This window comes from Leptidea sinapis, chromosome 15 (assembly GCF_905404315.1).
Source record: "Leptidea sinapis chromosome 15, ilLepSina1.1, whole genome shotgun sequence".
NCBI lineage: Eukaryota > Metazoa > Arthropoda > Insecta > Lepidoptera > Pieridae > Leptidea > Leptidea sinapis.
Genome location: NC_066279.1, coordinates 12,891,383 through 12,916,323, shown reverse-complemented (window position 1 = coordinate 12,916,323; position 24,941 = coordinate 12,891,383). Strand labels below are relative to the sequence as shown.

Here is a 24,941-nt window from a genome sequence, read left to right as displayed (position 1 = left end):
ATTTATATTTTTACAAATTTTTAAAGAATAAACTCTAAGCCTTTATTCATAATAGTCTACTAACTTAAAGCATTGCTAATTCTCACTCTGTCTTCTTCTATTGACCTAAGTCAGAATGAGAAAAAACACTCCTTAGCGGCTGTTTAAAGTTAGCGGACCATTATGAATAAAGGGTTAGAGTTTTTTCTTTATTACTATTTTATGAAACATTTGATATTTAAAACGCTTCTATCTTTGAACACGACTTATAAATTGGATGCAGCACCTTACAAAGTAATTTTCTATGTATATTACAGCCATTGTAAAATACTCTATTTTCAATTAAAAGAGTGGACGTTGAGTTCTTGTATGTTCTTCTCACGAGCTCTACTTTTTCCAAATATAATATGGGAGATACAACAATTTACTATCAAATGTGCGGGCTAAGTTGTATGAGTATCCATTGCTAACCCGTTCTCCATTTTTTTTTTTTTTTTGTGTATTGAATACTGTAATAATAAAAGAAAACTGTAATTAATTTATTACTAAACCAAATAAAAACCTATTTCTGAATGATCCATATTTTATTATGTATTAACGCGTCGCAACGCCCTTGTAGGTAAAAGCGTTCTTTCGGCCGCTGACGTCTACTCGATGAAAGGAATATACGTACCAAATTTCAAGTCGCGGATGACTTCAGAGATATCGAGAGCAGTCTATATTGTTTTTCTGGTATTTTTTATCCCAGATTTAAGACAAGGCTGAACTAGTATAGACTAGGGGAAACCAGTTTATCCTGAGGTATACTTATTCAAGTTACGCTAAACTAGTTCAGCCTAGTCTAAACGGGTTTGTACAAAATTGGATTGGTGAAACTAGTCTGTACCGGTTTATCCTATCGCCTAAGGGATGATTTCGTGGTCATGCTTCATCGCATCGTTGTCCGAGCCATGTCACCTATACCGCGTTCATTGGCATCTTTTGACACGCTCTTGGAGAAGAATGGTCAACGAGACCCGTTCAAAGATAGGTGGACTTCCCTAGTTTGTGAACTACTAAGGTACGCGGAGAGCATTGTAATTGTATAATTAATTCAATTATTCTTTAAAATTCCTTTTTTTTGTTTGTAACTTTCCTTTTAGTATTTCGTTACAACAAATAAATAAAATAAATGATCTGAATTAGCCTAGGAAAAATAAGTTCATCCTAAAATCGGTCTAATTTGGCCGGTAAAATATAAACTTAATTTTTTATTGGAAATTAACGGACATAAATTAGGCTCAAAGCAAAGCCACGACGTGATCGAGCTTGGGATTGAAAGGAGGTTCCGAGATGAATTTTATGTCAAATTTTATGTAATTGTCACAAATGCCTAAACGTAACAAGGTCAATACATTCAAAGATCAAGCTAATGTGGTCGTTTACTATATCAAAGAGCTTGTTAACTTAAAAAATGCCGCGGTCATTAAATAAATTATTGAGTGCATAGTAGGCCGCCTTCGTACGGTGCTTGTTTTAAGACGCATTGGTTTATGTGCGTATAGATATATAAATCTAATGTTTCTTTTCCCCAAAATAAAAAAGCAAACTTTCCTAAAGTTTTAAAGTAAACAATAAATAAATAAGTGTGTGTTTACTTATATGTACGCACGCAATAAGTTATTCTGTTTTGGCATAATAAAACAAAAATCCTAAAAAAAATATTCCTCGAGCTAGTTTGTAGTAAAAACAATATTGTAATAAAGAAGGTATTAAATACAACCAATGAAAATATTATTTTCACTTCTCATGCTCTGAAATTGCTCATTTGTGCACGATATAGGCTGCACAAAATCGATTTTTGTGCACAAGTGCATTAACCTATCTACTCATAAATGTATCTATATTAAGGCAAAGAAAATGAGCCATACAGCCAAACACAATAAAAAGTTCAGAGATAGAATTTGTTATTTTATAATATTTACTTTAATTTATATGCCTCATGTGTTTTTTAAGACATAAAAGATATTAAAATTAAAATACGATAGGTTATTTAATTAATTACAGAAATATATATATTACAAAATCTATATAAATCTATCTCAAAATTGATAGACTGGAGCAGGGAGAATAAATTGAACTTCAATCCTGCTAAGTGTCGTGTCTTAAGTTTTACCCGAGCCAGTAAACCTATATTGTATAACTACAAGATAGGCACGGATACAGTGCAGCGCGTGAAGCAGATACAGGATCTGGGTGTCTTGTTTACATCGGACTTGATGTTTAGAGAGCATATAATTAAAACCGCGGTCCGGCACACGGAGACTCAAGCAGCACAGAACTCCCGGGTTGTGCTCCTTCCCGCGCAACAACTTCACCACATACACTGCTAGAAAAAAATACCTACGGACGCTCAACTCAGTATACCCAACCATACCCAGCACAAACAGTGTCGGATACATAAGTGGGTAAAATGGGTATACTCCAAAAACTTGAAGTATAGGTGCCTAACGAATTTGTTTTGGACACGCTCTAACATCAACCTGTACTTGTCCTCATAAGGGCCCCATATCGCCGAGTTGTACTCCAGACGACTCCTTACCAGTGCATTATAAAGTACCTTGACGGTTGTGATATTAGTGAACTCTTTAGAGTGTCTCAAAACAAACCCTAAATTTCTATAGGCCTTTTTGCACTTCTCTTAAAGCCGCGCCTAGTATCGGAATACTGGGTCTCGAAATCTCGAGCGATTGCCAATTCCGTGGCCATCTGGAGGGCAAAGCCAAATTGGCTTCGAAGAAGCTGGGCGTCATCAATAGAGCACGGCAATACTTCAAGCCGGCCCACATTCTAGCGCTCTACAAAGCGCAGGTCCGGCCACACATGGAGTATTGCTGTCATCTCTGGTCTGGTGCACCCCAGTATCTGCTCGATCCATTTGACCGCGTGCAACGTAGAGCAGCTCGAATTGTCGGGGACTCAGTGCTCTGTGAACGGCTGGATCACTTGGCGTTGCGTAGAGACGTCGCTTCATTGTGTGTCTTCTACCGCATTTATCACGGGGAGTGTTCCGAAGAGCTGTTTAACCTGATTCCTGCCGCCGAATTTCACCATCGCACGACACGCCACAAGTTAGGATATCATCCCCACCATCTGGATGTGTGGCGGTCCTCCACAGTGCGGTTTTCAAGAAGCTTTCTCCCTCGTACTACAAAGCTGTGGAATGAGCTTCCTTGTGCGGTGTTTCGGGGACGATACGACATGGGTACCTTCAAAAAAAGCGCGTACACCTTCCTTAATGGCCGGCAACGCTCTTGTGATTCCTCTGGTGTTGCAAGAGAATGTGGGCGGCGGTGATCACTTAACACCAGGTGACCCGTACGCTCGTTTGTCCTCCTATTCCAAGTTTTTGGAGTATACCCATTTTACCCACTTATGTATCCGACACTGTTTGTGCTGGGTATGGTTGGGTATACTGAGTTGAGCGTCCGTAGGTATTTTTTTCTAGCAGTGTATGTGGTGAAGTTGTTGCGCGGGAAGGAGCACAACCCGGGAGTTCTGTGCTGCTTGAGTCTCCGTGTGCCGGACCGGTACGTGAGAAGGTGCCTCCATCAGCCACTACTATCCATTCCGATGGCGAGAACAAATGTGTTGGCAAAGTCGCCTTTAACGAGAGCCCTTCGCCATATAAATGAACTCCACAACAAAGTGGACATTTTTGAGTGTACGTGGAGTGAACTCACAAGGGTATTGTTATATGTAGTATGTTATGGTAAATAGTAGTATGTTTAAGTTTTTTCTATTTCTGGTGTGATATATTATTTGTAATGTAATGTAGTTTGATTGTATTATTAGTTTTAGTTTGATTTGATTGTTGTTTGCTGTGTTTGTTATTCTTGTTTGTTTGTAACTGTCTCATTAGGTAATACCTGTAATGATAGTTGCTATGTGTGTGAAATAAATAAATAAATCTAAAATTTAATAGTAGGCTATATAGGTCTGGAGCCCAAGCCTAATATCAATGTCATAAGATTAAAAATAAGCGGCGGGAAAGAGGTCTTGTTATTTGGTGCGTTTATCAATTTCTTCAAATTTGGTAAAATTGTTAAAAACCATTTTATCCTCGACATTACTATGCTAAGTCTCGGATAAAAATGGTTCGTTTTGTGCACTCGTTGTAAAATCTACTATATACCGTATAATTTAGTTAAATAACGTATTAGTAAAAATCATCCAATTATTTTTTATACAATTGGAGAGATTTTTATTTTTATTTTAAAACTTATATTATAAATTTAAATTCAAATTATGTATTTAAATTAATTTAATTCACGTCCATTGGCTGTGGTTCAGTAGACATATGAGTTCCAAGAGGCTTGATAACTGAATTATGATACAATTGGTGTAGTTGACCAGCTAACGTCAGGGTGTCGAATTTGCGTGACTGTGTGCGCATGAATTACAAAATTTATATGTGATAATTTCGCCCTACTGCGCCAAAAGAAATATAACTTCCGTAAGCCTTTTATTCAGACTTTTAATAATCTATACATCATACAAACTAAAACAAATTAATTATTATACAAAATTACAAATTATTTATTATTATTATTATTATTATTATTAAACATATTTTTTATTACTGTATTCCATTTGTTTTTTTTTTTTTTTTTTTTTTTTTTATGGAATAGGAGGACAAACGAGCGTACGGGTCACCATCTAATTTTAAATAAAATCCGGGCGGTTTGTAGACCTAAAATCTCAGTATATTGTTGGCCGTTTGGGGATCGCCATATCTATTCTTTTATTGTTTTTTATATGCTGTTTATTATACATACATAATAATTGTTTTCGTGACAAATTCGATGAATCTCTTACCGTATGGATTTCTTTCCCCATGTTTTTCTTTCCTCGTCACCTTGAGACATAAGATGTAAAAACTCATTTGTCCAGTAATCTCACTAGCTACGGCGCCCTTCAGACCGAAACACAATAATACTTACACATTACTGCTTCATGGCAAAAATAGATGTACCCATAACCTAGCCGGCATCCCGTGCAAAGAAGCCTCTTACTTGTATACACATACACTACTACACCCAAGATAGGATAAGCTCGAAAAGTGAAGAAAATAACACACATGCACGCATCCTATCTTGGGTGTAGAATCCAAACCAGATTACTGGTTGATAGAATAGGTTTCTACTCTCAATGGCATTATTTCTGAACACTTCTGAGTATGAATACATACATATAATTATACTTGGAAAAGTGGTCAGGTAGATTTTAACCTGATGGTTGTATTTCTAGTAATAGTAATTTTTTAGTTGACAGTGGTGGGTGAGATAAATAAAACTTAACTAATATCGTAAATATAACATCGAGTTGTTTGTTTGTTACAACTTTGCGCCTTAACAAATCATATTTAATGATTGGTTGATCATAATGAAATGCTGCACACGCGTCAAGAGTTCAATATAGAATTGTAGATATTATATCGTGAGTTGCCCAAAAATCTATTACCGAACTTCACGTGGACGAAGACTCGGCTTAAAGTTAGTTCTTATATTATAATTCTATAGAATTAAAACGGACGTTTAACGGCGTTTATTTCGAGCGTCGTGTGCGCACAGCCTAAGCATTAATTAATCTATGCCGAAACGTAGCGAACCTGGCTTGTTTGAACTGACCTTTATATGTCATATAAATATTCATACGCGGCGAAACTGAAGTTCTAGTTTACCAATTGATTAAGATGAGTTACTATTTTTATTAATTCTAGGGTTCCGTAGTCCAAAGTCAAATAAACTTTATTCAATTTGGCTTGCAAACTAAGCGCTTTTGAATCGTCACTATAAATATTTCTTTTAAATTACTGAATTTACTATATGTTTGGAAAAAGTAGAGCTCGTGAGAAGAAAATACAGAAGCTCAACGGCCACTCTTTTCAATCAATACATTTTTTACAGTGACTGTAATATATCGTATATTAGTTTATAATATGCTGCCATCCATTATATGAATCGTGTTCAAAGTTAAAAGCGTTTTAAGTATCAAATATTTCATAGGAAGTAATAAAAAATAAACTGTATAAATATTAATTATCGTATATTAGATGCATGAACCTTTTGAGCTTGAATGCATTGTTTGTGTATGGATGCTTTGTGAACATGATGGTCGTGATAACTGTCATAATTAGTAATCGCATCCAACAAATACAATTCAAATATTTTTATTCAAAATAGGATTCAAAATCACTTATTGAACGTCAAAAACAACCTCCAATTCAAAAGAGTCTGCCTCAGACCTGAGAAGAATGGGCGCAAGAAACTCAGCGGGTTTTTTTTTTAAATATAAAAATATGGATTACAATGTGATATCGTGCAATAAACATTTATACTTAAAGAGCCTGAGGGTGTTCGCTTTATTCCCAGTCCGTGGTGTCATTCAGAAAATCGTTTATACTTTACAAAAGTAACCTTTCGTTTTTTAACAATTCTTTTAAATTTCGTAACACATTTGTTTGTACATTTTCTGGGATCATATTACAATATATTCTACATATACTATATTCTACAGAAGGTGATTTATTAACTATAACAGGTCCGTTTTAACGCGTTGGTTTAATCCTGTAGTAATTACAAATAACCCATGGGCTTTCGACGAACCCTATAGCTCAGTGGTTAGTGACCCTGCCTACTGAGCTAGAGGTCCCGGGTTCGAATACCGGTAGGTACAATCATTTATATGATGAATATGAATGTTTGTTTCCGACTCATGGATGTTTATTTGTATTTACGTATGTGCTAGTAAGTATATTGTATAAAATATATCGTTGTCTTGCACTCACAGTACAGGCTATGCCTATTTTGGGGCAAGATAATTTTTGTAAGAGTAAGTCAATATTATATTATTATTATTTAGTAGTAGGGCGCGGCTTCATTCATCTATGGTGCCTTTGTTTTGTTCTGAAACATTTGTCCTTGCCACGTTTTATATCAGCTTAACCTATATGTAGACTGTTACTACATTTTGTGTTTTCTGCCTTTTTTATAGACGAGATCAGCAAGCTGAACTAAAAATATAAGGAGAGTTTGTTGAAAATAAATGTTAATTTAATGAATTAGGTTTTTTTTGGCGGAAATCAGTAATGTTCAAAGTCTATTGTATACGCCCATTAAAAGCTCGGACGCGAACACAAGGCAACGACATTTTGTTTAAGCAACTTAAATATATTTATTTAGCATAACGATTAAAAAGTTAGTCACATAATTTTGTTCATTTCAAGGGGCACTTACAAGAAATACGACACTCCATACTTTTTAAGTTTAAGTTAACTTTGTCATTGCGTGGCGTTGTATTCAAAGCGCGGTCGAAACACGAATCAACCAAAACTCTGCCTAATAGACGCGTACGCAGAGTTTTACTTCGGACAATTTTTGAGCGTGATTTTGAGTCTAGTAGTTTATTTTCTTAAACTTCTATTACTTCAATGGTACTAGGTTATGTTATATAATTTCTCAATAAATTCCCTGCATAACATCTACTACAGCGCCTTTTAAAACCCTGAAGATCTCTCAATAGCATTGCTTGATCAATCGATAGACTGAATAATTTATTTTAGAACATGATATCTAGACTTCGAACGCATTTCTAAATTACCAGCCGGCTCAACAGGTTCACTAAGACTGGTCGTCTCAAGGCTCTAGTTATACTGAGTTTAATATGCCATAATAATCTATTTTTTACTGTCGACGTTTGTCGGGAAAGTTTTTATATATTTTTAAATTCATTAACAACCTTGGCGTAATGGTATTAACAAGGATTTTTATTAGTTATACTAGCGGGCCTGCTGATACCATTGCGTATTTATATATATAATATCCGGTCGACCGAGCTTTGCTCGGCTTTTTAAGAATGTACAAAATTTTACAAAAAACAAACTAATAGAATATCTTGATTCTCGAACAGGGGTCTTCTACTTTCCGGTTCGCCCAACTATTATAGTCTGGTATATAGTGGCGAAATTTACCATTGTATTCTAATATTGTAGCAGTTGCTAGATCTCGATATCGAGATCGTATTGCTAGATCGATTTCTCGCCCCCGAAACTTCCGGTATACTAAATTTCATTAAAATCGTTGGAGCCGTTTCCTAGATTCAAATTATATATATATATATATATACAAGAATTGCTCGTTTAAAGATATAAGATATTTATACCATTTACGTGGTAATTCAAATTCAAATATTTTATATTCAAAATAGGATTCAAAATCACTTATTGAACGTCAAAAACTACTACCCATTCAAAATAGACTGCCTCAGACCTGAGAAGAATGGGCGCAAGAAACTCAGCGAGCTTTTTTTATAGAAATACTAGCTAACCCTGCAAACGTTGTATTTTTACTTGTCTCCTTACCCGGTCCTATCGAAGATCTGATCAGAATCGATTATACTGTTTTGGAATTACTAACAATAAACTTACGTCTAGGTAGACTGTGGCAGCTGTGAAAAATAGAAATCCTGAGGATATCACGTATTATTTCATTTAACTTGTTTATATTCTAATAAGATTTATTTAATTAGGCGTTATTTTGCGGAAATCCATAATATCAAATTTTTGTGAGTTTTCTTAGGGGCTCGTGCATACAGCATTTGGTGAGTCAACACCTCCTGAGGATGTCTCGTGTAGAGGCGAAACACGTATCGAATTTGAATGAATGAATGATTGAAAGCTTTATTTGCAAACAATACATTGCATTAACACGACAGTTCTTTTATACTCGCTTATTTCTTCATTGTCCGCTTGTCTTCCGACATAGGCCTCTTCCAAATCCTTCCAGATCTACCATCCATCGCAATTCTTCTCCAGGAACCACCTTTTTTAAATCATTTTTCCATCAGATTATTTGTCTTCCTCTATTTCTTTTCCGTCGTGTTCTTTTGTCTTCTATTTCGTCCGTGTCGAATTGATTGAAGACAAATCTTAGCGGGTCATAATAAAAAAAAAAAAATATTTTGCAGGAAGCTTGTCACCAGTACATCAGTGAAAGCTTCATTCGAATCGACTTTATTTTATGAGAAAACTCCTTGTTTTTCCAGAAAAGTATAAAACACTGGGCCTATGTATTAAATTTTATAATAAATTACCTGAAAATATTATAAGTCTTAAGGAAAATAAGTTTAAGTTTGTTATTAAGCGCATACTATCACAAAATGCGTATTATAAGATAGAAGAATATTTAAATGGCAAAATTATTTGAAACACTAATTGTAATTTAGTGTCAAAACAAAATGAATAGATGATAGGTAACAGGTATTATATGTACAATACCATCGATTACATTTATATTTTATATTTTTACGATAATGTATTAAATTATTCTATTGTATTTATGACGTGGAAAAGTGTATTGTATATACCTACTTTCAATAAATTGTTTTTAATAATAATAAACACAAAATTCTTAACAGCATCACAATTATTGCGCTTGTCACTTCGAGACATATGATATAAACAACTAGATTTCCAATCGCCTATTAAAAGGTCGTCAAAAAATGTCCGAGCGGCGTTGTATATACGTAAACATTAACTTAATTATAAATATAACATTGAAACATTTATTTAAATTTACACCTTATTTCGTGCCCAGTATGTTCAAAGTCTATTGAGGCTCATTAGAAGCTCGGTCGCGAACACTAGGCAATATCATTTGAAATGTAATTATTTGTCAAAATGATTAAAAACGTCAAGTTAGTTACATAATTTTGTTAAATTAAAGGAGCACTTACCTGAATTACGACACTCCATCATTTTTAAGTTTGAATATGATGTTATTTGGATAGTTTTTCACTGAACACTGTCATTGCGTGGTGTTGTATTTAAAGCGCGGTCGAAACCCAACTGAACAAAAACTCTGCCTAATAGGCGTTGTACGTCAATGAGATATAAAGATCTTTTATGCCATTATATATCGCAGTATAAACGTTATTCTATCATTTTTAACAGTCGCTATGTTTTTCTTTTATTTTAATGATTGACTGTTTTGTCATATTTAAGTATGTTCAGGATCCAGTTACAAAAATTGTGGTGAACTACATCACTGGGAGCAATGTATCATTACAGATAGATCTATTTCCACATTGCTAAGGCTTATTAGAATATCGCCATGCCTATGATGTCAAATACCAGATTGACATATGTTCGAGGCGTAGATCTTCAAAATTTAAACAATTAAACCTCCGTGACGTTGCTGACACCAAATTGATAATACAGGTTTATAAAGCACTATGTCAATCCCTACTGATCTATTGCATATCTGCATGGGGTGGAGCAGCCTCCTCACACCTTATTGAGGTAGAAAGAGCGCAAAGAGCTATCATAAAGGTGTTGCTCGGTAAACCTCGTAGATTCTCTACTGAGGAACTATACAAAATCACTGAACTTCTTACGGTACGTCAGCTGTATATAGACAGAAGCGTTACACGTTACCATCGGATGCACCGAATTCCACCACTGGACGACGTCGACCTGTAATACACATTCCCCGAACAAAAAGTTCATTTGCACAACGCCAATATAACTATTTGGGACGATATCTTTTCAAAAATATTAATACAAAACTTAAAATTATTCATTGTAATATATATGAACTTAGACATAAACTCAAGAACATGTTAAGAAACCTAAATTACGAAGCTACTGAAAATCTTATTCGATAACCACTACTTAAACCAGGTATAGCATTTGAAAAATAAAAAGCTAAACACATACTCACACACACACACACACACACACACATACACATACACCCACAAACTTCCAATACACGCCCTAAATTATATATAAAATAGTGTCTGTGTTCATAATTTGTTGCATAACTTCCATTGTTAGACCTTAAAATATGTTGATGTTTGTTATTTGACATTTTACATTGCACAACTGGGAAGAGACTGACCCCCATGTCACGGGCTGTCCTAGTTTGGGGGTCGAGGGTAATTTTAAGCAAAATTGTATTTTTTTTTGCAACAAATTATTATTATTATTATTATTATAATTTTTCAAGTTAACCATTTTTACTTATAATTTCTGTTCTGCCATTCTTCAACATACATGCCTTAAAAATGCCTTTTTGGAACGGAACCTGATGGACTCGGATCAGTCAATATCAAAATCAAAAAAATAAAACCGGTTCGCAACTTTAGTATAAATGCAATGACACAGTAAGCGACAACTACGGCACAGCACTACACTGCAGGCGCGCGAGGCGAGGCGTGCGGACAGCGGGGGGATCCCGCTCTTTAACTCAGGCCCAGGGATGGGACAGACGCCTTAAAGTGACGTTTTCAGAAGAGTATAGTGCCATCTGTTAGTTGGCTCGAAAATGAAAGCCTTGTCAGCTGTCACTCGCTTTGAAACGTTTAACTTTTCTTTATTTGTGTTACTGCTCACTGGTCATGAAATGGCGGTTACTTCTAGCGTTTGCGTATGTATGTAGCTCTCGTGTTCCATTTTGCATATTTACACTACTAAATCTATCCTTTATGTTCTATGTTGTGACAAAATTAAATAACTAACTCTACGCGCAATTTCAACATGGTAAAAAATTGCAATACCTACATTAAAAAGTAGAGTTAGTTATTTAATTGCGTCACAATAAAATGAATTTTGTAATTGGAGCTTATATATAGTTATTTTCGGGGCCAATCTCCAGATGGCGCTAGTTTTCAAATAGACAGCTCATAATGCGCAGCGCGCTCTCTTTTCCCTATATATTATAATACTCTTTGCTCAGGCCCCGACTGCATTCAAAACGCGCGCTAAATGTAGCTTAACGCCGTAACTGATGTATACATTATGACTGCTAAAAAGTTCATCGCTATCTGTATTCCAGGTTGGCTATGTCGACGAGGAGTGGGGTCGCCGCGATACGGTCGCGTCGCGGGCACAAGGAACGATCCAAGAACTTCACCGAGCTGGAGAAGCGAACTGTTCTGGAGCTGATCGCCAGGCACAGAGACGTGCTGCGTCAGGGCCGCTCCAATAACGCTACCAACAGGAGCAAACAGGTGAGCACCCCGGGCTGCCGAAATATTTAACGAAGTGAATTCTTCTTTTAGCGCACCGCACGCACATTTTTTATAGGTGATTCGTAACGCTCTGAGGTGAAAGGCTCGATTGGGTGAGCTCGGGACCGCCAAGTGTACCCGAGCGAGAAAGATGCCCACTGCTTTTCGCCGTTGTAGTAGAATATTCAGTTACTATGTAATAATTGTCGTCATTTCTTGTCAATGAAGTTTTCACTTATGCCGTGCGGTCTTAAGCACACACTCTATTTATTTATACATTTGGTTCGCTAGCGATTAGCACTACACTATGCATTTGCATTATATTATGGTTTTACCAAAGAATAATAAATTATTTTTTACTATGATTTGGGGTCGCAAAACACTTAAATCCTACGATCTATTGTGCCCCCTGCTTGCGCTAGCGCACCTGCCCTCTGTTCCCTACCTAAGAATGAGATATGGAAGTCGAGGCTACTAGCTAGAGAACATGTTTACTTTGCCGAAGTTTAAATTACATCCTCAAGACCTATTACTTTTAAGAGGCGTTGGATCCTCAGAGGGTTTAGGCAGGGCACGTTCTTTGTGAAGGTACTTTAAAACACCCCGCCCTGACAATGCCTCTCATTCCAGTAGGATGTATTTGGAGTAGGGCTTCCAATCCCGCAATACCGAGATCTCAGTATTGCGGGATTACGGGTGCGGGATTTGCTGGACTGAAAAAAAGCATGAAAGATTCATTCACGTACAAGCCCTTAAAAGGCATTCCACAAGTGTGGAAGCAGAAAGGGCATTTTCTGGCCAGGCAATAGAGTAAAATACGCAGTAGTTTGGCAGACGACAGTTTGGAAATGTTGTATTTCCTTCGCAAACATTTTTAATTAATATTAAAAGCTGAAAAACTTAATAATTAAGTAATAATTTATCAGTTTAAAATGTGTTTTTTTTTGGTTGATTTTGCGTTGTTTTTTTTTTGAAAACGATTTGTTTTGTTTTTTTTTTATTCAGAATTTATTATTGTTTTTTTTGTGATAAAAAACAGTATAATTTATTTATTAAAATGTGCATATTTTCAATATCCCGCATATTGAAAATATGCACATCCCGCAAATACCGAGATCCCGCGGGATTGAAAATTCGTAGTCCCGCAAATGCCGAGATTGAATACAGGCCGCGGGATTGGAAGCCCTAATTTGGAGTCTTCATTGGCTTCACAGCAGAATCTTCCCAGGTTCGATTCACTGAAATCCATTCTAGCCACGTGCACATTCCGCTTGCAATGGACGGAGAGGAACCCCGTTAAGGTTCCAGAACCAGATTAATGTAAATTCATTCTAAAGTAAATCTTCTAATCTCTATTCATTTCAAGCAATACGTAGGCACTTTGAACTTATTGAGCTATATAGGCTATTTATATATTTTATTTCACTTAATTCGACAAACCAACAATATTAATGCACAAATGTAAAAAATTTAACAAGGAGACTTAAAACGAAAAGACACATAGCAAAAATATCAATAACTGGCATGTACAAAAGATTTAGACACATACAGATGATTTAAAGTAGTGTAACAAAAATAATAGTAATTTCTACAATTTAGCTCCCTTACGCAGGGAGTCAATGACATTATGACGAAAGCAGGTTGATGTGGAATTAAATAAATTGAGTTGATGATTATTTTGAGAAACTGTATTAAATTGGCGACAAATACGATTGATGCAGGAGTGATATGCTAGGTTAGTACGGCTACGATTATCTTTAAATATGTTCTTGGTTCAAACTGTACGTTTAGGGATTTTATAATGAAGTATCCGTTTGATTATTAACTATTTTATGAAGTAGCATCGTGTCAAGCAGCATACGACGCAAGCATAGAGGATCAAGTTTGAAATTTAAGTTTATCTTCATAAGAGAAATTGACAAGTTTTCTGTTAAATTTAAATTAAAGTCTTCGCAGGAATCGTCTTTGGACAGACTCGATGGTGTCAGCGTAAGTGTTTTGGTAAGGAGAACCATATTCTAAGACAATGAGAATAAGACATGTGTAAAGATACATAAGGCTTAAAGGATTCTTGAACCCTTTTGTAATTCTGAAAATAAAAGCCATCATCTGATTAGCTTTCGCAATAATGTTATTTATATGTAAATTAAATGACAAGGATGTATTAAAAGTTATTCCAAGGTCTTTAGCATTAGTTTTAGTTGAAAGTTTGTAATTATTGATAGTGTAGTCAAATTTAACGTGATTGCGCTTTTTAGTGAAAGTACGCACAAAACATTTAATCACATTTAAAAACATTGCATTTTCTTCACACCACAGTTTAACTGAGTTTAAATTACTATTCACTTCGTAAAAGATTTTTAAATCGTCTGCATAAAGGAGGCACTTATTTTTTAATACTGATATGATTTCATTAATAAAAACGACAAAGAGCAATGGACCAAGGTGTGATCCCTGAGGTACTCCCGATGGTACTTCGAATAAAAATCATTAACAGCACTATTTGAGATCTATTGGTAACATATGATATCACCCATCTTAATAAATCCCCATGAACTCCATACTTCTCTAGTTTCTGGAAAAGTAATCGATGATTCACTTTATCGAACGCCTTCTGGCAATCGGTATAAACCACATCAACTTGCTTCTTATTGTCAAGACAGGTCACTATAAAATCTGAATATCCTATTAAATTTGTGACACTTGATTTGTTTTTAACAAAACCATGTTGTTGTGAAGAGATTAATGGTTTAAATAAGAAGTAAATATGATCATAAACAATACTCTCAAATATCTTGGCAAAACAATTCAGTATACATATTGGGCGATAATTACTACATTCAGTTTTTGTACCTGCTTTAAATATGGGAATTACATTAGCTATTTTCCACAACTCCGGAAAGCACCCAGTGACTAGAGATTTATTGAATATAACATCATCAAAGGCAGTGTAAGTTCTTTACCACAAAATTTAATGAAAAATGAGGGTATCCCATCTGGTCCAGGGCTTTTGTTCAAATCTAGATTCTTGATCTTTTTCAAAATGTCGTTTTCAGACAGATATATATAGGCTTTTAATATATATATAGGCTATTTCATTTATTTGAAGAGGGTGGCTATTTGTGTAGTCCTAATGTGTCCCAGTTTTACCGCGTCCACAATTGAACTATTGTTGCCGCATTTACCAGTTTTACCAGTGGGACGCTCCTCTGCACAGGATGTCGGCTAGATTATGGGTACCACAACGGCGCCTATTTTTCCGTGAAGAAGTAATGTATAAGCATTACTGTGTTTCGGTCTGAAGGGCACTGTAGCTAGTGAAATTACAGAGTAAATGAGACTTATCATCTTATGTCTCAAGATGACGAGCGTAGTTGCCGCTCAGAATTTTTGAGGTTTTTTATTAATTCTGAGCGGACTGCATTGTAATGGGCAGGTCGTATCAATTACCATCAGCTGAACGTCCTGATCGTCTCGTTCCTTATTTTCATAAAAAAAAGAATTACGTGTCGCAGTATCTTCTTGACACGAATATTACAAACAGCACCTGGGAGCAGGGTGTAGTCACCAAGGATGGTGGAGAGGAGATGAAGAGGCGTTTCATCAGCCTCAAGGCAAAATCTGCAAGTTTTTTCGTTACTAATACCGACCGCACTGAGGTTCCTGTTTAGGCGACAATTCCCATACTTGCGAGGCTGTAAGTATAGCTAAGGCTATCTTAACTATGTAGATTAATTACAGAAATTTATCTTATATCTATGGAAAAACCAAATACTATGATATTACTTATAATTAACGATTAAAATAGGGAGAAGACATGCTAGGCGATGTAATTTCACATCAACCGATAGTACTGTACTTATTATATATTTTTTACGTGTAGATAGAGTCATAAAAAGTCCATGTATATTAGTTTAGTGTGCGTAACAAGCTACGTCTTACACTCGCGATTTGTGTTAGTTGAGAGGTAATGATAGAGGTTAATTCTGAACTCAATTTCTTCGACGTTTTCTTCACAGCTCGTCTCTCTAGACATAAAATGATCTAAGATAATTTACATAAGCGTGCAGAAGTGGAATGGACGTCAAATACTGCGAGTATAATAGAGAGAAGGACTATGAACGCGGCAATGTAGTTTTGGTTATATTCTTGCAAAACGGATTTTCGTATGCTTCTCTTACTAAAAACATTAATACCTACTTAATACAAAGTATACAGTACACTATCTTAACCGAACACAATCTAAGATTACGTTAGACAATCTATTTGTAGGAACGGTTAAATTGATCGATAATTATATAGTAATCATAAATTCCGTTAACTTGACCTTGGCGCCTTATCGGTGATTAGGTATATTTACTTGGTATTATTTCTGGTTACGGATATGTTGGGTAGACGACATGATTTTTAGGCTAACAGTAGTTCGATGCTATAAATAATCAGACTATTGAGACTATATATATATATATATATATTGCCAAACCAATGCCAGTGTCAGGCCCCACCAAGCTGGATTTTGTCAGTGTGTGAAAATTTAAATTTAAAAATAGAAATATACTTACCATAGGGGGAGTGACAATAAAATAACTTTTTGCAAAAACAATTGGTAAACTTCATGAACTTACAGTAGTTCGTTAAGTGGCTTTGAGATGGGGAGATGAACTGGTAAGAAACTCCCAGCCCATCTTTTAAAATGGAAGATCGTTTATATATATTTAAAAGAGAAATGAGCCAAGGATTGAACCCTGTGGCACGCCTACATACTGTGTAAATGTCTACATACTGTTTACAACTCTTTAAGTAAGAATTCATATAATTATAATAATTTTAAAGAATTTTCGCAAACACCATAAAACATAAGCTTGCTTAAGTAAAAGGGTGGATACTAAAGTCCGCGTAATTAAAACCCTTTGAATGGTGGCAGAAAATAGCCATGCCATCATGGGAGACCTCCCAAAAGTCAAACACACGTTTAACAAGTGCCATTCCAGGACCCATGGTTGACTTTCCCGTGGTAAAACCAAATTGCTTGGGTGTAGTAGATTATTTACTGTAAAATGATGTACTGTGTTCGGTGCGGTTAACTTTTATCAACAATTGTGTGCCTTTAAGATGGGCTTTTTTGAAGGAATGTTGTCATTTCAGCCGAAAGACCTCCACTGCGCTGCGTTTTTGCCGTTTAATAAATTAGCTAGAGTTAAGGGTTCTTGTATAGGTCTTGGTATTCAATTTAACAATAAAATACCAGACATTATACTAGGACTCACTGAGCACAAATTTAAGAAATATATTAAAGCTTCTCTGACAAAGAAGGCTTACTATATTATTGTAGATAATATAAATTATAGAGGATATTGATGCATTGTTCTCGTCTGGTTCTGCGCAGGCCACCTAAAATTGAATAATATTATGTAAAGTAGGCTATGTTGTTATATGATTTAAAAGATGGGCTGGGACTTTCTTATCAGTTCTTCTCCCCAATTCAAAGCCCCTTTACGAAACTGATGTATATATAGTATTACGTTGACCGAGTGTTGTTGCAATATGTTATTGTCACTACTCACACCCTGTGGTAAATAAATATATTTCTATCTATCTACCTTTTCATTTAGTCCCATATTAGTACTTTTACTAGTATCAACTTTAACTTGGACGCGTTTCAGTTGGTGTGGTCGACGATTTGCGAAGAGGTGAACAAGCGTTGCGGCGGCGACCGACCACGAACTCCTGCGCAGGTGAAGATGTGGTACGAGAACTACAAGAAGAAGTGCAAGATGCGCGCGCACGACACACAGGTTATCAAGGTACCTTGATACGACAACACCATCACTACATAGAATAAAATAAAGTTGCTTCCCGTTGTCTGTCCCAATGTATATATTTTATATACACATTATTACAATTACTATATATTTTATTCTTACTTGGGTATCCTTAATGGCCTTACTACTAATCAATGCATTACCCAGTTATTAACATTTACATAGACTAATAAATCACATAAAACATTACGAGAAAAATATACTAAAACTAGGTACCTGCAATGATTCACTAGAAAAACAATTGCACTTATACAATTAACGTACCGATCGAGTTACTATGCCCGTTACAAAAGAAGTAATAATAATTAGTACGCCAAAAAGATTTGAAACTACCCTCCGCACTATTTTTAAAACTATATTGTGTATTTAAAACTACACAATGCATTCTGATACGGATTTTAATGGATAGAGTGATTCAAGAGGTATGTTTATATGTATAATACATTCATAATACAGTAGTGAACGCCACAAGTTAGGATATCATCCCCACCATCTGGATGTGTGGCGGTCCTCCACAATGCGGTTTTCAAGGAGCTTTCTTCCACGTACTACAAAGCTGTGGAATGAACTTCCTTGTGCGGTGTTTCCGGGACGATACGACATGGATACCCTCATAAAAAAGCGCGTACGCCTTCTTTAAGGGCCGGCAACGCTCCTGTGATCCCTCTGCACTTGCAAGAGAATGTGGGCGGCGGTGATTACTTAACACCAGGTGACCCGTACGCTCGTTTGTCCTCCTTTTGCATAAAAAAAAACAGAGAAGAAGAGAGAGTTTCTGATGTAATGTCGTAAATAAATATATTTTTTTGCGATTAATCAAATAAGATCAGAATAATGTACTACAGTATTGTACTCCTTCAAAATGTCTACAAAAAAGTTCGTGATGGTATTATATGTCTATCCATTAGAGAAAACCCACAATGACCATTTTTTATCCTTAACATGAGAAATTATGGCTTATTTAGAAAGCGATTTTTAGCAATACAACATTAATCCCTATTCAATTAAGTACCTTAAATACATTGTCAGCCTGTGCTAAGAAGCCCACTGGTGGTTTTGTGACATCTTTTAATAAGGCAATTTATTTCAGCAGTCCAATGCAGATGCACCTGGTATCCTGGATGGCATGCTCTGGCAGAATATACACCCTCTAGATGTCAAAGGTAAGTCCTACGCTTTAAAAATATTTGGATGTTAAAAGTTGTTAAAAACAAATATATCAATTGCCATGAATCCAATCTAAAGTTACTTCCCATTTCGAAGTTTCTTTTTTCGATTTATTCTTCAGCGAATCCTGACTTACAATAATAAACTCACAATCACGCTCAAAAATTGTCTAAAGCAAAACACTGCATACGCGTCTATTAGTTTTCGTTCAGTTGGGTTTCGACCGCGCTTCAAAAACAACGCCACGCAATGACAGTGTTCAGTATATTTTTTTCCAAATAACAGCATATCCAAATTTGGAAAGGTTGCAGTGTCGTGAAATAAACAAAATTATGTAACTAGCTGGATTTTTTTTAATTATTTCGCATACACAACACTGCCACTACAACACTTGACGATCTTTTTGTACGTCTATAAAGATTTATTTATTTATTTAAAAGATGTGTAATAAAAAGCAGAGTCGACGACAGGCTCGTCGGACTTAACAAGCAGCGCCCATTCACGATCCTGACGTCATTTCCTTGCCATACTTTGGTGAAGGGAACGCCCTACTTACATAACTTGTTTGCAGGCGAGGAGAATGATGCCACGACGAGCGCTGAGGGAGCTCACAGTGTGAAGGACGATGACTGCTTGCCAGTAAACGTGAGTGTTATGACACAAGTTAGTACAATACTTATTTATGACTTACAGCATCCTACAGACAAACAAAGCGTGTGAGAGAGAAGAACTTCTCTTAGGGAGTTACAGAAAGATAGAAAAGGTAAGCGAATCTATTGTTACTGTAACCGATTTAGATTGACAATTCGTAAACAGTCAGCTACTTATGGCATTAGCTACTTAGTGTTATGAATATTAAACTACTAGCTAACGCACACACTGACAAATCAAAATTGGTCCTTTCAAGTCGTATGTGGCGTGGCGTGACTGGAGCAATTTTTCTTGCAGATGGAAACGCAAAACTGAAATAAAAAAAATGATTATGTGTGTGTGTGTGGTGACATTTTAAATAGCTTTAATTTTTTAAGTTAAAGGCCGGACCGCATTACAGCGGCACTGCGCGCAGCACTGCACTGCGCGGCACAAAGCTTCGAAATAGTATTTCAATAATTTTGTATGATGCATGTCCCACTAGAGCGGTGCTGGACTGTGCGTTAATGAGCGTCGCGGCATAGTTCCCACCGAGAGAATATTTTACGCGCAGCGCCACGACGCTCAGTGCGACACAGCACGTTGCTTCAGTAGTCGTAATAAATTGTTAAAATGCTCAAGTGTATAGAATTTTGTCTTCGACATTCTGAAGTAAATGTAAGATCGTGCAGTCATTAAGAAAGTGAGGAAACAAATAGTGATATTCGTCTTCTTGATAGCTTGACCTCTGTATGGCAGCAATCCATTTTATCTTTCTTATTTCTCTTCCATAATTAGTTCTTCTGCACACAACCACGAAAAAAGACCAAATCCTCGTCACTATCGCTCATCTCATAATGTTAATAATATAAATGACGCGAGCTGCCGCTTGCTGTAGTTGTTATGCGATAGGTACCGTCGAGCGTCTAATGCAGTCCGACCTTGATACTACTTGATACTACTCTTGTGTCACACGAAAGTGTGACGCGGTGATCACATTTCATCACCCCCACTATTGATATGTTTGTTCGTTCGTATTGCCCGTTCTCCTCTTTCATAAAAAAAACCATCATTAACTATGAGCATTTTAAATATATATACATATTTATTATTAATGCATAAATAAATAAAGTTTTGGCTTTTATAACATAAGACAAGTGTAACCTTACATAATATAAAGTATTTCAATAAATTTTTGATTTCGGTAATTTTGGGAAGATCATGCTTACCAGAAGCCAATTAATTGTCTGTACTCTTTTAACATCAAATGTATGGTATATTTTTTAAATTATTTTTTTATTTCCTCACGCAGATGTCCAATGGCCGCCTCTCGATAACTAACGACAGCGACGACACAATGCCGAATGTACTCGAGCCCCACGTCCAAATTATCCCCCAGTCCTCTCCTACGCCCCCCCTCAAAGCCCTTCCCAACCCCCATAACCCCCTTATCCCAACACATGTACCCCTCTTAGCCAACCCCCTAGCGATAGAACAGGCAAGAATCCAACACAACTTCCTCCAAAAGCTTAATGAGATGTCAAACACACCGCTCAATTTAAGCCATTTGGACGATGACAGACGTAAAAATCAAGATAATAGCGAAAAGTCTGACGAACATTTAAAGAATGAATGTGGCAACGCAACGGAGGAGGAAAGATTGTATTTTACAGCTAAACGGCAACACGCCATATGGGAGCACGAAGCAAAAATGAAAATACTAAATATGGAACTACGGCAGAAAGAAGAAATATTCTCGCTTCAAAAGCAGCTGTTTCTTATTGAGCTAAGGTTGAAAATGGATTTTCTCGAAAAGGCCAGTGCCAAGTGAACAAAAGAAAAAATCACGCTGCGCAGTTATAAATATTATACTCTATGGCATTGTTTGGATGTGTCAATGTCAAGTGTCAGATTTCGCGCCAAATGTGCCATTTTATCGTTACCGCTTAGTTTTTATTTTACCCTCGTAGTGGTCCTCTAAGGTGCAAAGTTCGAGGTGGTTGTGTTAGGGTACAGAAAAAATATTTTTGTGACATAATTTTATTGATGGCAATTTTGTTTTAGATGGCGAATTTTTTTGTTAATTGTTTTATAACATATACAGGTATTTGGATTTCGATATGTGATCGTAAAGATATTATTTTTGTAATCGTATAGCTTGAGTTTTTTTAGTTTTATGTTTCAATTCCGCATTTTTGCAGGAATAATATTTTTTTAGTATTATAATAGCTTGCGGGCAATTAGTTACTGTCTATGTTTCGCGTTGTTTTTAGTACTTAGATTTATTTCCCTAAAGGGACTGCGGTTTTTCGTACCTTTAGCCTAGGTCAATGCTATTTTGACGGAAAACATTTCGGAAAAATATACCTAGTCAAAGATTTTGAGCTTTTATCGAAATAGTTAAAATATTGAACCATTTTTAAAAGACCAAGTATGTGTTTTTGCTTACATTTATGAAAAATCTGGTTAAAATTTTTAAATTGTATCTGGATAGTACATCTGCGTTTGATTTATATATCCATAGATATAAGTTCGTAACGCAATTTATAGCACATGTGTTATTTTCAATACTTTGACTAATTTGTTAAATGTTCAACAACTGACATTGTGCCAATCGTTATAATTTTGTTAATAGTTATTTAAATATTTAATATATATATATATATATATATATATATATATATATATATATCGTAGTGTAAATAATTAAAAAATGCGGTTAAATGAAAAATTCAAAGTTGTTGTTGGATTTTTCAACTTCATTGGTTAATTAAAATACGTAAATTTAGACAATTATCATTTTATATTTGAATTTTTTAAGCACATAAAAAATAACTAAAGTGTATCAGAAATTTAAAAGTACAAAATTTGAATCGATTATACCTCATGTGAACAGTGTATTGTAAATAGTAGTAATTAGTAGATTTTAAAGTTTTTTAGAAAAATTTTTATATGGAGAATTCACCGGTTTTTCTTGTCGAATGTTGCCAGTTAATAATATATTTTTACGATTATTTTACAACGCTATCGGTATATAATACTCAAATAAACAGTGACATTTTAAGTTGTTTTTGACCAATATCTGGCAATATAACTTGTGATGTATTTTTATAAGATCTCAATAGAAGGTGAAAAATTACTGTCATAATAATAATTATATAATATTTTATTATTATCAAACGTTCGTTTTATGTTAATCTGATTAAATTGGATTTTTATTGATATTGAATAAAGAATTTATTTTTTCTGTTCCGATTTGTATTATTTACGGTTCGCCCATGATGTGACGTCACGCGGCTATGGTCAGTAGGCAGTGACAAAAACTTTTTTCTTTCTTTAAATATGGTTCTTAGAAATTTGTCTTTCAACAATGATCGAATGTGCTGACTGAATATGTTAGTATCAAGTCAAATACACAACACCATGTTGTCTTCGACAGGCTTTTTCAGTGAAGAGTCTCTCGCGCATTGTCAACTAATCTTGCTGCTAATTCTTTGCTAAAGCCCCCAAACCCTAAAGTTGAGTAAGAAGTTCGTGTATATTATGCAAAAGATTGCCCTCCACAGAATAGGTAAGGAGGGGGACAATTCTCTTTGTTTTGCTTCCACGCTTCTCTTTCAGTTTTATGTTGCGAAGATACGTCGCTTCATAAAAGGCATAAAAAGGAATTTATTTTGTCAAAATATATTCATTTAGTATCCTCTTTGATGTCACTTAAAACTCTTTTTAATAAAATATATAATATTGTAAACAGTCATTGTTATCTAAATAGAAGTTAATTCTTTATATGTATTTAAAAGAAACAAGAAAGGACCGAGAATAGAACCCTGCGTAACACCTTTTCCTACATGTTTACCCGAAGACCGTTTGCCTTTACATCGACTACCTGAACTATTTCGCTTAAATATGATTTTAACAGAATTAGGGCTGTATTTTATACACCATAATAGTTATTAGGAGTAAAGTTTCATGGTGGACGCAGTCAAATTCTTTGGACAAATCACACAAAATGCCTAAGTACTCCTTTGACTCTTCCCAGGTGTGCATATCGACAATGGACTCAGTCTAATGCTTTTGACAACTCATAAAAATGCCTAATGCATCCTGTGACTCTTTCCAGGAAACGCCCCTAGTGAATTGATTATTGTTTAATAATTTACAAAAATATATTTGCAGCTGCTGAAGCAAAAGAAATATGTTACTAAAACAGGCAGCACTGAAAAGGCCTCAAATTAGCAGGGTCAAAAGGAATGCCCGATTTAAACAAAGGTATATCTTTGCTGAATTTCATAAGGTCATGATATTTAACGCATGCAAAGATGGGGGTGAGTAAGGAACACATATTATTACTAATTCAGGTGGTAGAATGGCAAGTATGTTTTTTACATATAAGTAGAATTGCCCTATAGGTTAATTGACTTGAAGATTTTAGATTTTTAGTATGTATTCCTCTATTTTTAGTACGTATCGCTACCTTTAACTTACTTAAATTTCAATCAGTGGAACATACTGGTATGTGCAATATAAGCATATCCTGCTGCTTTTGATGAAGAGGTCTTTGATCGTGATAGTTAAGATTTCGGAGAAGAATTTATCAAATTCGTTTGCATGTTATTATTAGGTACTGTTTTTAATTTGATCTGAAACGTGTCTTCGTTTCATGACAAACTACCTTAAAGAGCTTGGAGTATTTTTTTTACATATACATAGAACCTTCATGGTTTGAGATTTTTGAGTGAAACCTTTTTCACACGGTACCTATGTAGTTCTTCTTTTAAAAAATGTGCAACATTCGATTATTCACTTTCAGGATTTCACAGATACTTCGAAAACTCGAGTAATTTATGAATACGAGTTCCGACGCGAAACGAACGCGGCAGAAACAGCTCGCAATATCAATGTTGCGTTTGAAGAGCGGACTGCTAAGGAACGCACAACGATTTTGGGTTAAACGCTTTCGTGATGGAATTTTTGATTTGAAGAACGAACCACGTGGAAGACGGGCCGTCTTCCACGTGGTTCGTCACACAGGAGAATAACAATGAACTGAAAGAGATGGTGGAAGCCGATTCAAGCCAAACTACCCAGGAATTATTGGCGGCATGGTTTAACGTTACCTTACCAACAATATTGACTCATGTGCGTCAAATGAAAAAAAAAATTAAAAATGGGTGCCTCATGATTTGACTGATCTGCCGAAAGAAACGCGTGATGAAACTTGTGTTGCCTTGTTGCCACATCAAGTACTCTCGATCGCGAGAAAACAGTGCGATAATAATAAAAACTAAAGTA

The 24,941-nt window shown here is 35.5% G+C and overlaps 1 protein-coding gene across 3 annotated transcripts in view; it reads left to right on the top strand.

Moving 5' to 3' along the window:
• Window positions 1-22,327, top strand: part of LOC126968339 (uncharacterized) — a 39,329-nt gene extending 17,002 nt beyond the window's left edge. Inside the window, exons 2-6 of one of the 3 annotated variants that reach the window (XM_050813315.1) lie at window positions 11,856-12,030; window positions 17,694-17,834; window positions 18,946-19,015; window positions 19,591-19,682; window positions 20,962-22,327. In XM_050813315.1, coding sequence (XP_050669272.1) covers window positions 11,863-12,030; window positions 17,694-17,834; window positions 18,946-19,015; window positions 19,591-19,682; window positions 20,962-21,480 — 990 coding nt within the window. In that variant the 5' untranslated portion in view covers window positions 11,856-11,862 and the 3' untranslated portion in view covers window positions 21,481-22,327. Of the gene's footprint in view, window positions 1-11,855; window positions 12,031-17,693; window positions 17,835-18,942; window positions 19,016-19,590; window positions 19,683-20,961 lie in introns of all 3 variants that reach the window. The other 2 variants (XM_050813316.1, XM_050813314.1) reach the window with 2 other exon arrangements.
• Window positions 22,328-24,941: the final 2,614 nt, after the last annotated feature.